The sequence below is a fragment of the Lacerta agilis genome, chromosome 3 (assembly GCF_009819535.1).
Source record: "Lacerta agilis isolate rLacAgi1 chromosome 3, rLacAgi1.pri, whole genome shotgun sequence".
Classification (NCBI taxonomy): Eukaryota; Metazoa; Chordata; class Lepidosauria; order Squamata; family Lacertidae; genus Lacerta; species Lacerta agilis.
In genome coordinates this window covers 63,425,034-63,442,771 of record NC_046314.1, presented here as the reverse complement: position 1 = coordinate 63,442,771, position 17,738 = coordinate 63,425,034, and the positions used below count along the sequence as shown (strand labels likewise).

The 17,738-nt window shown below is 42.3% G+C and overlaps 1 protein-coding gene across 2 annotated transcripts in view; it reads right to left on the bottom strand.

Moving 5' to 3' along the window:
- AKAP12 (A-kinase anchoring protein 12) overlaps positions 1-17,498 on the bottom strand; it is a 68,512-nt gene extending 51,014 nt beyond the window's left edge. The window contains exon 1 of one of the 2 annotated variants that reach the window (XM_033143993.1): positions 17,377-17,498. In XM_033143993.1, coding sequence (XP_032999884.1) covers positions 17,377-17,469 — 93 coding nt within the window. In that variant the 5' untranslated portion in view covers positions 17,470-17,498. Of the gene's footprint in view, positions 1-10,689; positions 11,074-17,376 lie in introns of those variants that run through there. The other variant, XM_033143992.1, reaches the window with a different exon arrangement.
- Between the last annotated feature and the right edge of the window lie 240 nt (positions 17,499-17,738).

Here is a 17,738-nt window from a genome sequence, read left to right as displayed (position 1 = left end):
TAATGGCCTAATTGACAGTGACTAACCAGGAAGGGGGATTTTGAGATCATTGAGCTAGGCTCAATGAAAATGTCAACCCAGTTTACTGAAGCTGTGAAAAAGACAAATTCCACGTTACAGATCATTATGAAAAAGACTGAAGGTGAAATGACTGACAATATAATGCCATTATACAAATCTATAGTGCGCCTATATTTGGAATACTATGTACAGTTCTAGTCACCAAACCTCAAAGTATACTGTAGGTACGGAAAAGAGCAACCAAAATGAACCAAGAGTAACTTCCCCATGATGAAAACACTGGGGGTTTTCCACTTAGAAAAAAATACAAGTCTGGGGTGGGGGTGGGGGTGGGGGTGGGGGGAGAGATTATGAAGTGAGCAAGATTGAAGCTTTTTCTCCCTCTCACAAAAAAGTCATGAATTCTGGAAGATTCTGGACAAAGGAAAATATTTATTCACACAGTGTACACTTATAAACTATCATAGCACATAGTTAAAACAATGAAATTCACTCCAACAAGATGTGGTGATGGCAACTACTTCGGACAGTTTTAAAAGGGAATTAAGTAAATTATTGACAAATAAAGTTTACTAGTAATGATGGCTGTGTACTACTGCCAATATACCTCTGGAAGAAAAATTGGGACAGCGCTGTTCTGCTTATGTCCTACTTGCAGACTCCCCATGAGAATCTGGTTGAGCACTATGGAACAGGATGCTGGACTAGATAGGCCCTTAGTCTGATTCAGCAGTGCTCTTACTGGGTTCTTAGCTTAAATTTCCCTTACATTATTTAAAACAAGAGGAAAAATAAGGCACTGAAATTCTGTGAATACACTTGTGTTGACAAGCTTGACAAGCTGTGCACGTAAATATATACGTGCTTCCTAGGGATAGGCACATAGGGGGCATTACAAGATTGACTTTATATTTGACTCATTGTATCTATTTCAGTTGCCCAAATTAACTTCTATTGTTTTCAATTATTATGCAACTAATTAATTGTATGTAACATTCTAAAGGCAATTTTTGTGTGGGCAAAAATACAGTGGTAGAAAATCCCCCCAATATATGTTCACAATCATTTTTAACAGAATAAATGTATGTATAAATGTAAGTATAAATAAATTTGTTTGCTAAGGTTCCCAGGTCTATTATCTATTTATTGTATTTATATTCTGCCCAAATACGCAAGGTGGTTTACAATTTGAAAATATTAAAATAAATGACAGAGTGTCAAGGTAAAGATAAAGAGTAAAGTTTGAGGGGGGGCAGTCTGACCAAGGTAGGCCCTAATGTTTTTTGCCTGCTTCCCTCTTTCTCTTCTTCCTTCTCACAGGGCAATTGGTGTATAATGGCCTTGTGAGGAGAGGCGACTATTTATAAATCTGCTAGAAAGGAAACAGAAAAAGTCCTTTGTGTGAGCAATTGTGTCTCTGGCTATGTAGTCTTGAAAATCATAATATGTTTAGGATAAGGTTGCAAACTGCATGACTCAATGAAAAGGAAGAACTTCCATTAACATCTACCAATCAGAGCCCTTATATGAAAGACTTCAGCTTCTGTGCTTGCTAAAGCTTTCACTAACACAGTGGTTCTCAAACTGTGGAGTAAGCTCCCTTTGAGACGACAAGAAACCTGAAGCAGACAGAATAGAATGAATGGAATGAATGCCTCCTGTGAGAGGACCCTCCCTCATCCATTTAGCATTTAGGGAATAATATTCTCCTCCTACCCCATTCTCTCAACCAGGTTTAGGAAAAAGAACTGCTGCTTTGTTCTAATGTGTTCTTCACGTGTCCTGTACATGGTCCACTTCTAAAGCTGAATACCTCCCATTCACAGATATTCACATTTGCTGCACATACAAAACTACACATGCTCACCTGTGAAACAAATTAACTGGTGCTGCTTCAGGTAAATTCTGAAGTGGGGTCCCAGATTGAAAAAAAAATGAGTATTTCCATAAAAACATCTCTTTTGTTTTTGCATGATAATGTTGAGTTCCACATACCTGTATTTTTTTATACTGTATTTTTATATTGCGAACCACCCTGAGATCGTTGGATGAAAGGTGGTATATAAATTTAATAAAATAAAATAAATACCATTTATAAAGATAGAAAATAAAATATTCATTTTGCTATTTTCATCTTCTTTTTTGTAACTATTTCTCCAAAGACAAAAAATAAGCTATAGTTAGGTACTGTACATTAGGATGCAACAGCTTGCTGCTCCGCCAATACAACATTTGGCATACAGTATTTACAATTACTGTTTGGAGAACACATACATAGAAGATTTCATAAATACACCAAATAGTAACTTCATATAAATTCAGTAACAACGTAAACTTAAGTTTCATAATGAAGTGTTACGGAAATTAGGGGGGGGGTGTCACCTAAGCAAAGTCTCCTGCTGAGTAAACTCATTTGGGGTATGGAGTGATGCCCTTAAGGGGACCCATCTCTCTTCCATGATCCAGCAAGAGAGACCATGTACACAGGGAAATGCCTCAGCAGGTAATCTCTGGGTGCTTCAGGAAGCCACTGGGCTAATATCTCTCAGCTGGAATCCCATTGTTCTCTCCCAGATAAGTGCTCAAGGTATCCTTGCCAATACTTAACACCCATTCACATTGGCCCAGGGCTATCTCCCTGATATTGCTCTGTTTCCCCCATATGCTAATCTTGTTTTTCCTATATGTCAATCATGTATAACCCTTCCCTTTCGTGATGTAGTGATGATGTAGTAATGATGTTTCCAAACTGTATTCTGGGATATGATAGGAGTTTTTAAAAGTTCTTGTAACGCTGCTCTGGGTGTGCAGTTTGACTGTAACCTATTGCGCAATAAACCCTGTCTTGTCCCTGCTCCAGTGGCTGGACTTCTTTTATTTAATTCCGCAGAAACCAGTGGGCTTATCCCTAAGGGCCAGGTGGCTGGGCAGTTCCACACCTGGGATTTTCCGTTACAGAAGTATTAGCTATTTCTCACTAAATCTCTTTTTTTTACCATCCCACGCACTAAAAAAAGGTTTTCCCCATTGTTTTAAAACTTATTGAAGTAATATATCTCTGCAATGGGAAACTGAGAGAAATGTGATATGGTTTGCAGTCTGTTGTTCAAATAAGAAGCCTCAACACTTCAAAAGTCCCAAGTTCTTTGGCAGGCCAAAGCAACTTTTTAGACCCCAACATAGTCATTGGTTTCACAAACTTTGCAAGTACTATATAGATATTATTCTCTAGTTCCGCTACATTGATACACTATATTGGAAGATTAAATATGCAAACTATGAAAATAGACAGACTAAAGTAAAGTGCTAAATTACTTCCTTCCATATTGCTGTTCACTTGAATGCGCAAAAATAGAATCCTGGAAGCCTAAGTAGTTACATTAGCATTAATAATTAATTCTGCTATTATTACTGCAATTTGGAAAACAATGTAAATGTCTCACAAAATGTAAGTCATCTTCTGGACAAACATAACAATTGGTGTATTAGGCTGCAATACTATACACACTTGGAAGTAAGCACCAAGGAGCTTAAGTCATCAACAGGATAAGGTCTCACTTCTATGCATAGGACTGTGCTTTTAATCAACTAAGAGTTGTTGTTTTTTTAAGTTATATCCTACCCTTCATTCTAAAATCCAAAGTAAGTAACAACAATTCATACATAAAGCAATTAATGAAGAAAACAATTAAAATCACCAATGTTCTGTTTTCCTGTAATCTGTCTGTGTCCTGGAACCCAGGCATCCTTCTAGTCAAAAAGCAAATCAACAGATCTTCAGTTGGTGCCTAAAGATAAACCAAGCTGGTGCCAGTCAAGCCCCTAGGGTGACTGCAAACCACAACTATGATACTAATTCTGTGAAGGCCCTTTGGCAAGTAATAAACTCCAGGATGTCCTTTAAAGCTGGAACTACCAGCAGGGCCTTCCCAGTAGATCTCAAGTCAGGGGAAGTTCAATATGTGGAGTGGAGTTTCCTCAGAGTTGATAGCACGATCATTGATAATATCAGAATCCACCCTGTCACTCAAAAGTTATATTGCATCTTGTAAATATATTTCATCAGAATAAATTCCAGAGAACTCTGTTGTGAGGTGGATTCACGTAACTAAATAGTGCAGAATTTACCATAGGTTCTACCGAGGAGTGACTACTTTGAATATATTATTGTGGTTTAAAGGCAAATGAGGAGCAACACCATGGGATATGGGTAAACATACTCCTGCAACTTTGGCCAGGAAAGGCAGCAGCAGTAATGTGGACCGTGCTTGTCCTCTACCACCGTTCACTGTTTCAATGTGCAGTATTTTGAGGATCAATGGGTGAATGAGCTTATTGAGCTTAAGTCATCAAGCACCTGACTTTACATTATAAATCATTTTAAGAGAAAGAGCTGAAAGTAAACTTCTCTTATATTGAGAAATATGGGAACAGAACCAGTGATTCAGAACCGGTGATGTATTATGCTGAAACTGACCTGCCAACTATTTCTTAGTTTACAATGGCCTAAGAATGCTGCCAGAAGTTGTGAAATAATGACTTTAAATATTTTGTACTGATACATAGAACTACTATTTGAACTATTAGTGGATTTTCAATAAATTACGATGTAGTAACTAAAGTACTGATGCTATACACATTAAGGATGGTTTCAGTGTACAGTGGTACCTCCGGTTGTGGACGGGATCCGTTCCAGTGGTCCGGTCGGATCCTGAGGTTTCCGCAACCTGAGGACCATTTCTGCGCATGCACACGTGGCGAACCCCAGTCAAATACTTCCGGGTTTGCCACTTTCACATCCTGAAGTTTATGTAACCAGAGGGTTACGTAACCGGAGGTACTACTATACTGAAAAGTTCTACATTTCCTAGATTTAAAAGGGTGAAAGAATCTATAAGGCAGGTCTTAATTTTGAAGCCAGGATAATACAAGTACTGTACCGGTATTTCTATACAGAGTGATATCCAACTCATACACAGAGAAGTCCCACTGAAGTGAATGAATAAGTCCAATGATCTTTTGAGTATCGCCCGCCATACTTAAAATTAATAACTAGACTGTTTTAAACAACATGAGGGAGATTTAGTGGGGTGAGAGGGATGGGTAATTGCAGAGGAATTGATTAAACTTTTGCCAGTGCTACAGAAGTACAGGAACATAAGTGATGCGTGATCATTAATTACAGCAGCTCCTCATCTACGCACATTTGAGACATGCACAAGCGCGCACATCATTGCAAACCCCAAAATGGCATGAAAGGGGGCAAAAACAGTCCTAAAAGAGCATATAAATGGATAAATGGCACGAAAATAGCATCTATCAATCCCAGGAGCTTTTGCAAATGCACTCCTGGGGAGCCTTTGCACCAACCTTTGAGGCCTGTGGGGAGTTGGAGCTTGAGCAAGGAGGTTTGGAGGGAGCAACTGTGGTGGAGTTTTTGTTTTCTGAATGGTTTTTCCAAGAGTTTCCAGAGGTTCAGAGGCTGTTTGCAGCCTTTCACAATGGTGTTCCCAATATACACAATTTTATTTAAACGTGCAGTGCCTCGGAACATAACCCCCACGTAAATGGGAAATTACCTGTATGTGTATCTGCTTGCAGCATAAAATATTTATTTTACATTTCCATAATAAGAATAACACTATAAAAAACTAACCTCAATAAATCAAAGATAAGCAATACTGGTCGATTGGGGATATGTCTGCATGTACAGGCAATGACTGATTAATGTGCATCCAAATGATGCACAATCGTGCACGGCGCCAAACCAGGAAGTAAACTGGAAACGTCACTAAACAAGTCATTAAAGGGTATGTAATGGAGGTGGAGTGGAACGTGCTTATACGAACTGTGCTGAAACACACAGGGGCTGAGAAAAATGGTCAGCTGTACTTCTCTAAATTCCTGCTCAACTCCCAACATAAACTGTTTTCATTGTGCAGTACCTGAATTTATTCTGTGCACTTTTAAATGAAAAAGCGTATGTGTATCCCCTTTTATTTAATGTGTGATGCATATTTAAGGTCACTTAATACAAATTATTTATCCCTTAACCATAACCAAGTATATTAATTTTAAATGTATGAAGTATGGATTTTAACCTATGTTAGAACCAGGAAACGTAGCTATTCCAGAATAGCCACTGCAGCACTTAAGGATATTGAAATACAGTAGCTGGAAAAAACTGAAGCCTTTTACATTTGATTTTTACCTTATCCCCTTCACACACACACACACACATACACACACACACACCCTAATAACCTGCCATTGTCATTTTATATTCTATTCTTCCTCCGATAACAGATTCTCTCTCACACCCTTCCTTTCTATTACTAATTTATTTTTATCTTTATGGTTATTAATAATAAACAACTTTTAATCTCACTTTTTAATGGCGTTCAACACCTCCAACACTTTTAGAAGAGATGTCTCCTCCTCCAACTGCTACCACACCACCTCGTGCACTCTTACTCAATATGCAAGGTGCTCCTGATGCTGGCATTGGTTCAACTAAAAGGCTATGGGGCACAGTAGGCAAGTGGGGAGGCCCCGGTCAGCCTGAGGCACTGAGGTTCACCTGAAAGTGGCACAAGGCCCACTGCACTAGACAGTTATGGTCTCTCATTAGTGCATAAGGCAAAACAATTTCCTTCACTACTGGCAATATAATATGCATTCTAAGGAATGGCTCAAAATTACTGCAACTCAACCTGCTAAGTTTATATGGATCAAAAATTGGGTATAAGCATATACCCTGGGGTATGATAGGGAATTTCCAGTGTACATTCTAAAGCAGTCAGCAATATTTCGCTTTGCATCGTGTTAATTAAGCACCTTAAAGTTACATAGAAGCATAGCATACCACTTCTATGATTCCTTTGTGTGCTGCAGGGGACTGCTATCACAAACTCTCAGAATACTTGTTAGAATCCACATATACCAAAGCAAGTTCCAAAAAGACAATTCTCTTGTCTCAATTTTACCTATGCTCTAAGACAGGGGTAGGCAACCTAAGGCCCGTGGGCCAGAAGCAGCCCAATCGCCTTCTCAATCCGGCCTATGGATGGTCTAGGAATCAGCATGTTTTTACTTGAGTAGAATATGTCCTTTTATTTCAAATGCATCTCTGGGTTATTTGTGGGGCATAGGAATTTGTTCATTATTTTTTTTCAAAATATGGTCCGGCCCACCACATGGTCTGAGGGACAGTGGACCGGCCCACGGCTGAAAAAGGTTGCTGGCCCCTGTTCTAAGAAACAGCATCCAGGCCATGGTAGGGCTTTGTAGTTAGTTGCTACTATGCTTCTCAGAGATTCTCTCTGAGCTTTACTGGACAAAGTAAAAAATAAATAAATTGCAAACTGGGACTGTTTAGATGGAAACCTGCTTCTCATTATAGGCACTATGATAAGCAGGGACTTGGGACAGTTATCCCTATCCCAATGTGTGCATTTATTTTTTTCTATACAGATTAATGGCTATCTTTCATTCATTCACTCTCTCTGGAAGGCGAGAGAAAGTGTGGCACTTGGGTACAAATCTGAAGGGCAGGCAAAGTCTTCCAACCACCAACAACACTGGATGGCCTGGTTACCACTAAAAGAGTCACCATGGGAGGAGCAATACTTTTCCTCCCCAATGTCAAAAACATAGGCAGTATGTCTGATTATTCCAATCAGCCATAAACATAGAATTAGCTTATGAAATCCATCACTGCAAGATGTGATATCCTCTAGCTTTGATGGCTTTTTAAAAGGGTTAGACAAATTAATGGAGGATAAGTTATCAAAGGTTATGTTCAAAGACTGTGTAATAGCAGCTGCAAAAACAGGGATGAGGAACCTGTGGTCCTTCAGATGTTGTTGGTATGCCATCTCCCATCAGCCCAGGCCAACTTGGACAATGGTCAGGGATGATGAGAACTGTAGTCCAATGACATAAAGAGAGTGCCTGGTTTACCACTGCAATGCTAAAATAATGGGAGTGGGCCATTTATTTGATACTATGCTTGTGGGCTTCCCAGAAACATCTTGTTAGCTACCATTTGCAAAAAAAAACTCAGTGGAATCTAGGTGAACCCTTAGTCTGATTCAGCTGAATGTCTGATGAATATTATAACCAGGGGTGAAGAAGGAAATGTGCAGCCTCTTTCCCCAGAACAACCACAAACAATTATTCTGGGTTGGTAGTGGGGAAATGTTCCTGGAGGCTCCATCGGGAAAAACAGAAAGAAGGAACAGGTTTGAGAAAACAGGCCTGGCCATGTCTGGCTCTGCCGGAGACACTGACCTAAACAGTGGACAGAAGAGTATGGAAGGGATGGGAGTGGAGTTTGAGAAAGCACCAGAACTTTCCATTATTTTCGGTCAGTATAGAGTGCTTTTGTTAGCAGCTCATGCTTTTTGGTGCTTGAACATGTTAAGGAGGTGTGGTATAATTGATTTTATGTAGTCTTGAGCAGGAGTAGCCAAAACGATGCTCCCAATATGTTTTGGACTACAACACATATCACCCTGCATACCAGCCATGCTGGCTGCGACTGAGGGCAAGTTACAGTCCACAATATCTGGAGGGCACCATGTTGCCTATCCCTGGTCTAGAAGATTTCATGCAAACAACTGCATTTTAAAATTTATTATTATTGGCTAGATGTTACTTAAAATAATATATTTATGTTTCTGAATAAACATTTTCTGATTAATTCTTTCTAGACACTGGCACAGCTAATATTAAAATAATCATAGTTTATCTTTCTCCCAACAACTGGAATCACGTGGGTAAAATGCTTAAGTCCCTTCCTGGAACCTAAAGTACAAGAGGATTCGAAACATAGTAAATAATTTATGCTTTTTCACATAGCTTAAGAGATGCTGGCTTGACCTTCTTAGCAGGAATTTTTCTTTCTCAAGCTTGAAGCCAGCATTATTTTATCATCTTGGTCGGATACTTTGGTCACATTTCATGATTTCTGCAGTTACATTTCTGTAGCTGAATTATCTCACAGCAACAAACTGTGCGTACACTGTGAAATTTTACTTTGGAAAGGTGTCACCAGAAGACATATTTCTTCCAAGTTGTTAAAACTATTTGTTCCATTTTAACTTCTTTTTTAAAACACTTTTGAAAATACCACCCTCAACAGCAAACACTGTAGGACAGTAGCTATGGAAAATTCTTCCTGGGAGTTAAAAATCTTAGACTCAAGGTCACAAAAACAAAGTCACAACCAGTTCTCAAGCTTTAGAAACACCCACACATTAGATTAGGAAAACAGTGAGCTTGAAATATTCCAGCTAGAGTTTAAAATAAGTATATAAATGGTTTTTAAAGAACTTTATTGAGCTAAATCAGTGTGCTTAATAAACCTATTTTCTAAAAAGTAAAAAAAAAATACTTATTGGAATATTGGTGGGAAAATAGCATAATGCAAGAAACCATCCTTATTCTAAACAAGAAATTTTGTTTGTAAGATTACAAAATGTAACTCAAAAAAGTGCACAGAAAATGTGTATTAAGAGAGCCTTTTTTGCTTCTCTAAATTCTCTGTTGCTATTTGTATGTGTAACATTTATGAGAATATTCAGTAAAATTATTTGGTTAGTTAAGGATACAGCTTTTTACTTATAGGAATGATCTGTAGTTTTAGCAACTTCAGGCATTTATTTACAAGTATCTCGCTGCAACCAATGCATACACATTATTCATATAATATGCAACACTGAAGAATGTTCAATAACTTGTCTATTCTGAACACGTGCTGTACTTTGAAGCAGGTCGATATGAGGAGGGGGCAGGATAAAGCTATTTTTTAAAAACACTTGTCTGTGCAGAAAACACCAAGGGACTAGTCCTGGGTTTCCCGTTTGTTTTTCTACTCCCACTCCTCACTTTCGGATTACACACACCTCTCACTTTCATCCTCTGAGAAAGAAAAGAGGCTACAACTGCAGCAGCCCTGGGTACCACCAAGCCCTGGCTGACTGCAGGACTGCAGTCCTGGCACAGCACAGTCCACTCCCTGCCGTCCGGCCATAGGGTGGGGTCTTTTCCCACACCAATCTGTACGTATACACAAAAGGAAAACCAAGAGGGGAGGCTGCCTTAACTCGCTCCCCCCACCACCACCGCAATACCTTGCGCACAGGAAACTAAACTAGGCGAGATGTAAAACAGCCAAATACAATAGGGAGCTCCCAATAGCGCCCAGGGAAGAAGGCATGAGGTGATCTGCGGGGGGTGGGGGGGGCGACGCCAGGCCGCGCTCCTGGGGGGCCTGGGGGCTCCCAGAAGCGCCTCGGCGGCTACTCATCCGCCCTTCGCCTGCGCCAAGTACTTTTTTTGGCCGCCCTTCTGACAGACAAAGGGAAGAGAGGAGTTTATTACTGCGGAGGTGCCGGTTGCGCAGTTCCCCGCCTCAGGAGAGCCGAGCCGAGCGGACGCCACGCCCCACCCCGCCAAACTTCACCCATTTTTGGGGGGTGGAAGAGGACGCGGGCGGTTGGGGGGGCGAAGGGGAGGCAGGTGCCCGCCAGTCCCTTCGCAGGTGCTTAGGCACCCGTCTAAAGTTTGAGTTGACTGAGGTGGAGCGGCCTCAAAACACACAAACACACACCTCGGCCCCCCTAGCACTCTCCGAGACGCGCAGCATGGCACCGAGGCTCGTACCTTGGCGGGATCCTCTGGCTGCTCCGGCTCGGCCCCCGCCCCCGCCGCCGTGGGCGCTTCTCCCGCAGGGCTGCTGGGCTGGGATTCCTCTGCTGCAGTGGCCCCGTCCTGCGGGCTCCGCTGCTCCGCAGAGCTGCCGGCTCCCATGGCTTCGCTCTCTTCGGTGCGTGGCTGCTTCGCGACGCCGGTCTCTCACCTCCGCCGCCCAGACCCAACGCTTCCCGCCCAGGAATGATAAAAGAGATGAGAGCAATAATGAAGCTGTCCAGGCAGCTGCGCCCTTCGCCTCAGTCTCGGCCGCTCAGCACAGCGCTCAAGCTGCGACTGAAGGAAACCAGTAGCTTTCTGCAAACTCCTTTAGAGGGGGGGGGGGGAGAGGAAAGAACAAGCTCCTCTCTGGTCCTCCCGCCCGCCTCTCCCTCCTGCTCCATCACATGAGCAGAGCCTCGGACACGCCTTGCAGCATCAAACCTGGTCTCGAGAAGGGGCGGGGGAAAAGAGAGAGAGACAACATCCCGCCACCTCTGACCAAGGTGGCTGACCCCCCCCCCCGGGCCTTCTTTGCCCCCTCCCCGCCACAGAGATAGTTCTTTGACTTTTCTAAGTGCCCCTTCTAAGGAAGAGTCGCTTCCCGCTCTCGCCATCGCTTTAGATTAATAGGCCTTAATTCCATTACCGAGAGAGCTGGAGGGAAAGTGGCTCTGCAGATTACGTCTCCGTGACCTTCAGCTGACGAGGCATTTTTGATGTGCTCCCCACCTCCCACCCGAGCAAAGGCAGGCGGCCGTGCCTACTGTAGTACTCGAAGCATAAATCACCAGGGACTAGAATTGCCAAACGTCCCTTATTTCAATACTTCCCATGTAGCAAAACACAGGGTAGATCAAAGGTGGCCAGTTTCTATTTCTGCAAGTGTTCCATACCTAGGCTGCTTTGTGCTGTTGGCAAGGAACTGTATCAGTGCCGCCACCACCCTTGTCTCTTGAACCCTTGGCCGGTCAACAGGAGGGAGCTGAGGCGCCCAGAGGAAACTGTGCCCCACCTGGCACACAGGCAGGCGGGCTCTGAGCCAGAGTGAACACATTTTGTGTGCCTGGGCCTGTGCCATTGGCGGCCAACAGCAATGTAACAATACAGAAGAGACTGGTAGACCTGCAGGCCTGATTCCTATCTAGGCCCACAAGCCTGGTTTTCATGTTCATGTGTAGGTGCCCTGTCCTGTGCTATCTATGTGATAGTCTACTGCTGGCTAGTGACTTGTCTAATTAATTCTTCTGGGGTGTTTTTTTGTTGTTTTTTGGTGGGGAGCAAAGTGGAATAGCATAAGAACTGCTAGATTTGTCAGTAAAATAATTGCCATTAACCAGTAGCATTGCAAAGCCATAGAGACAGGCCTAATCTGAATCACTAGGATCGTATATTTGGAGATTTTCCAAAGATCGACAAGAAAAGTGCAGTTGCTGAAATGTACTAAAATAAAGTATGTGGACCGAGAACTCCCAGAAGTGCAAGCTGGATTTCGAAGGGGCAGAGGAACCAGAGACCAAATTGCAAACATGCGCTGGATTATGGAGAAAGCCAGAGAGTTCCAGAAAAACATCTACTTCTGCTTCATTGATTATGCAAAAGCATTTGACTGTGTCGACCACAGCAAACTATGGCAAGTTCTTAAAGAAATGGGAGTGCCGGATCACCTCATTTGCCTCCTGAGAAATCTCTATGTGGGACAAGAAGCTACAGTTAGAACTGGATATGGAACAACTGATTGGTTCAAAATTGGGAAAGGAGTACGACAAGGCTGTATATTGTCTCCCTGCTTATTTAACTTATATGCAGAATACATCATGCGAAAGGCTGGACTGGATGAATCCCCAACCGGAATTAAGATTGCCGGAAAAAATATCAACAACCTCAGATATGCTGATGATACTACCTTGATGGCAGAAAGTGAGGAAGAATTGAAGAACCTTTTAATGAGGGTGAAAGAAGAGAGCGCAAAATATGGTCTGAAGCTCAACATCAAAAAAACTAAGATCATGGCCACTGGTCCCATCACCTCCTGGCAAATAGAAGGGGAAGAAATGGAGGCAGTGAGAGATTTCACTTTCTTGGGTTCCATGATCACTGCAGATGGTGACAGCAGTCACGAAATCAGAAGACGCCTGCTTCTTGGGAGAAAAGCAATGACAAACCTAGACAGCATCTTAAAAAGCAAAGACATCACCTTGCCGACAAAAGTCCGTATAGTTAAAGCTATGGTTTTCCCAGTAGTAATGTACGGAAGTGAGAGCTGGACCATAAAGAAGGCTGATCGCTGTAGAATTGATGCTTTTGAATTATGGTGCTGGAGGAGACTCTTGAGAGTCCCGTGGACTGCAAGAAGATCAAACCTATCCATTCTCAAAGAAATCAGCCCTGAGTACTCACTAGAAGGACAGATCCTGAAGTTGAGGCTCCAGTACTTTGGCCACCTCATGAGAAGAGAAGAATCCCTAGAAAAGACCCTGATGTTGGGAAAGATGGAGGGCACAAGGAGAAGGGGACGACAGAGGATGAGATGGTTGGACAGTGCTCTTGAAGCTACTAACATGAGTTTGGCCAAACTGCGAGAGGCAGTGAAGGATAGGCGTGCCTGGCGTGCTCTGGTCCATGGGGTCACGAAGAGTCGGACACGACTGAACGACTGAACAACAACAACAACTAAAATATTGATGGCTTTTTATTTCTTCATAATATGATACTAAATCGGCAATGACTGAACTGCCTTTCAATAAAATTGAAAACAGATATTTTGTTTACTTTGAGTTATTTTTAAAAGTCCTAGCACTTTATACCCTGCAATCCAATACATGTGTATACGGGAGTAAGATGCTCTGATTCAATGGGACGTACTTTTGAGTAGACATTGTAAATATGTCACACTTGGTTTTCCCCAAAGAATACTGGGAACTGTATTTTATCTCTCATCATGGAGCTGTAATTCCCAAGACCCTTAACAAACTACAGTTCCCAGGATTCTGGGACATAATAGTTGGATTTTCTCATAGCATATAGAACAGTTTACATTTCTTTTGTCATTACGTATTAAAGTGATAGCAGTATCTGCCACTCACCCATTTTTACTAAAATGTATTTGTTCAGGGTTTTGTTTTCCAATGAAAGACTGCAGCTGCAGGGCACTCCCAGCATTAGACAAAGAGGTGGTCACCTCAGCTGGCCGTTACTAGAGACAGAAAGTGGTAGCAAAATGTTGGAGGACAAAGCTGTGCCCTTCTCTCGCTATTTTCCCCTTGTTGTAAGAAAATACTGATTTATATATATGAGACTTTAGAATTCCTGTAACACCCTAAGCAGCAGCTCTTGAGTGTTGCCACCTCAACGTTCCTGGATTTCCTAAGCAAGTCTGTTCCCCTTCACTGTGGTGGGAGATGCTGTACTACTGAAGTAAAGTTCACTCAGCTTCCGTAAGGAAAATGAAAGGGGGGGCATCTCCTTTGTCTGAGGTAGTAAACTCAGCCCAAGGTGAAATGCTTTGATAGCTAGGTGTGGGGCTGCAGCTCACACAGTGTGTTTATTCATATGCACTTATGCTAATAGTTACCTGCTCAAAGCCATGCAATAGTCATGACTAGACTAGACTGAGGAAGTGGTTACACATTTATTATGTAAGCAATCTGGACCCTAGAATGTATTTGTTCAAAGTTGAACCTGCAACTCTAAGCACACATGGAATAAGGTCCATTGATATTAGTGGTTTACTATCCTGAAAGTATGATTAAGTGAAAATGTAAAATATATGTGCATTGGTACAGTGGTGGAGGAAGCAGTAGGGCTGCCCTATCCCCGCGGCTCGCTCGGTCGCCGCGGGAGCAGCGGCGCCGACTCGGATGCACGGCTGGGGCAGCCCCACAAGCCACCGCTTGCTCAGCGGCTCGCTCGGGAGCAGCAGCACCGACTCAAATGCATCCTGCCCGGCGCTGCTGCTCCCGCGGCAACCGGGGGAGACGCTGGGCGAGTGGCGGCTTGTGAGGCTGCCCTGGCCATCCTTGGAGCAGCACGGGCGGCAGGGAGTGGCAGGAGGGGGCCGCCAAGTGTCACCCCCCAGAACACGGGGCGCCCCGCCCCCAGCGCCCCGTCCTTGCTACACCACTGCATTGGTATATTTTTAAAAATCCAGTTAAAGGTGCAGTTTCACTCACAGCTTTGCAGAGGAGCCTATCTAATCCCCCCCAACATATTTTTCTTCCACCAAATTTCAAAAGGTATTTAAAGAGTGTTGTTAGTTCTCCTAATATCTGATTAGTGAGGTTCTGTTCAATGGAAAGCTAACAAAAAAAGAAGCCAACAAAGCAAGGCCTCAACCCCTAACGCTGCATCAGAATAAATACAGATTTATTTTCATGCAAAACAGGTCCTTTATGCTATTTCCAATAGCTCAGATTAAGTTACAGTGGTGAACAAAACAGAATAAGGAACATAGGATTGTGTGTCCTGATACTGAATTAATTCAGCTTCCTTTCCCATGGTGCAGTAGTTGGCTCAATACAAGTACCTAACAAATTAATAATTGCTGTTTAAGTAAAATTTCAGCACAAATACTTGACTCACTGATAAAAGTTTAAAGCATTTTAAACTATATTTTAAACTATATATTAATAGTACAGATTTTTAATCCTTGTGGTTATTTACTTTGGGTTAATCCCATTCCTTTTTTCCTACATCTAAACCTCAGAGTCATTTCAACATTTATTTCTGCAGTTGTTTGTAAGACCAAACATTCATTGTTCCAAGGTAATCATTTCCACTAATACATTTTTTACTATCACCTTCCCACCACTCTTCACACTGTAAGAGCTAATACAGTTCCTCAGGATAGGAAATTATTATTGTACCATTACAAAGAGGATACAGGGTGGGTTGCCATGATTTAGTGATAAAACAGTTATTTGTTGGATAACTGATATGCCATCTTAATCCTATTTGTAAGCAAGTGTCACCAAAACAAAGTAAAAGTATTTAGAATCAGGGGTTAACGGGCAGTATTTTTATTCTGTGTCTTACTCAAAACATCATGTTAAATAATTGAGACAGTTAGAACAGGATAGTGAATTATTGATACTATTTTTTAAAATTGGAGGAGAGTATGTGTAAGGTTTTCTTTAAAATCTTTGTAATGTCTAATCCTTCAGTACTCATGTATGCTATACTTTTGTTTTCACCAATCTTTGATTCACAGAGTTCTCTTTTCATGGGCTATCCTGCCTTACATGCATTTCGGTTAGTAGTACTTAATCCTTGAGTCCCTTTCTTTATTAACTTCCTATTTTCTTTGTGCACTAATAATGAGTTTCAAAAGGTGAGAGAACAGCACATCAAAGTGCAAGTAGATAAATAGGCACCGCTCCGGCGGGAAGGTAAACGGCATTTCCGTGTGCTGCTCTGGTTCAGAATACTGGCCACATGACCCAGAAGCTGTACGCTGGCTCCCTCGGCCAGTAATGTGAGATGAGCACCGCAACCCCAGAGTCAGACACAACTAGACCTAATGGTCAGGGGTCCCTTTACCTTTTTAATTGACTGTGTACCAACCCTGCATCTTCCAAACATATCCTAGGAACTGCAAAGCATTCAAGTCCCTGATTATGTCTCATTTTCAGTTGTGTTTGCAAGAATGTGATTATGTGTTAAAAATGAGTTCATTTTCCTGTTATGTTCCCAACACATAACAGTACCTAAATAGCTGATAAGAGTTGTAACCAATCTGACAGCTGGGAAGCAGTCTGACAATCAGTTGCAGTGGCATAGTGTGGGTTGCCAGCACCCAGGGCTGCACGGGGGGGGGGGGGTTAATGATGATGATGGGGTATGCATGCACATTCAACTGCCTAACGGCGTCCGCATCACCCAGAACATTTTAACTACAGGATTAAGGAGAGTTGTTCTGTTGTCTGGAAAGGTCACTTCCTGGTTTGAATGGAGAAGTTGTTTTCAACAGAGCCCCGTGATGGAAGCACACAGCTGTATTGAGGCACCACCAGGTGTTGAAATTTTGCACCCCTAACAATTTTGTCCCCAGGGCAATCAATCACCCCTGTGACTCCCCCATGCAACATCACTGTTCAGCTGCACTACTCACAAGGAAGCATCCCAATGAGAAGTGGGATAACAACAGCTAAACAGTAGTGGAGCCTTTTATATTCACCAGGTTCATTTGCTGAGGTTTAGTGTGCTGAGAAACGGGTGACACAGGGAGAGTGGTTAATGGACCAGCTTCCTGCACTGCTCTCTTCCAAGATCAGACCAAGGAAATGTAACTATGGGGAACCTGTAGCCCTCCTGATATTTCTGGATTAGAGCACCAATCAGCCCCTGACCATGGGCCATTGTAACTGAGGCTGATGGGAGTTGCACTATTATAGCATCTGGAAGGTTTCAGGTTCCCCACTCAGATGCAATGTATGCTATGCAACAATTGCTTGTCTTAAAAAGTAATGCCAAAGGCAGCTCTGAAACTAATGGCCGAAACATTAGCACGCAAATACATTCTTGTGCTGTTGGTTTCTTGCCACTGAACTTCCAAACAGACTTCCAAATCAATGTTTCAAAACATGGTAAAACGTAATACAAATACAACACCAACATAAAACATCAAGGTGATACTCCGTTATATATAAAAACTTACCCAACCTTGTGAAGCTGTTGGAATACCACCAAGGGGAGATAAAAGCTCCTCTGCTTGAACAGATTCTTTTTCCCTGCCCACTGATGGTTTTGCTGCATTCTTAACTGCTGTTTTTCAACTGTCACAACTATGCACTAGAATGTTAGAAAAGTCCAAATGAAGCTCACTTTTTAACAGGAGCCTATAGCTATAGAAAAAATAACAGGGTGTGCAAAATCAACACCTTTACCATAGACAAATTCATATAAATATTTCTAATTCCCCTATACCCCCCATTTAGCATCTAGGTATGTGTGGGTGGCGCTGTGGGTTAAACCTAGGGCTTGCCGATCAGAAGGTCGGCGGTTCAAACCGACGAGGTGAGCTC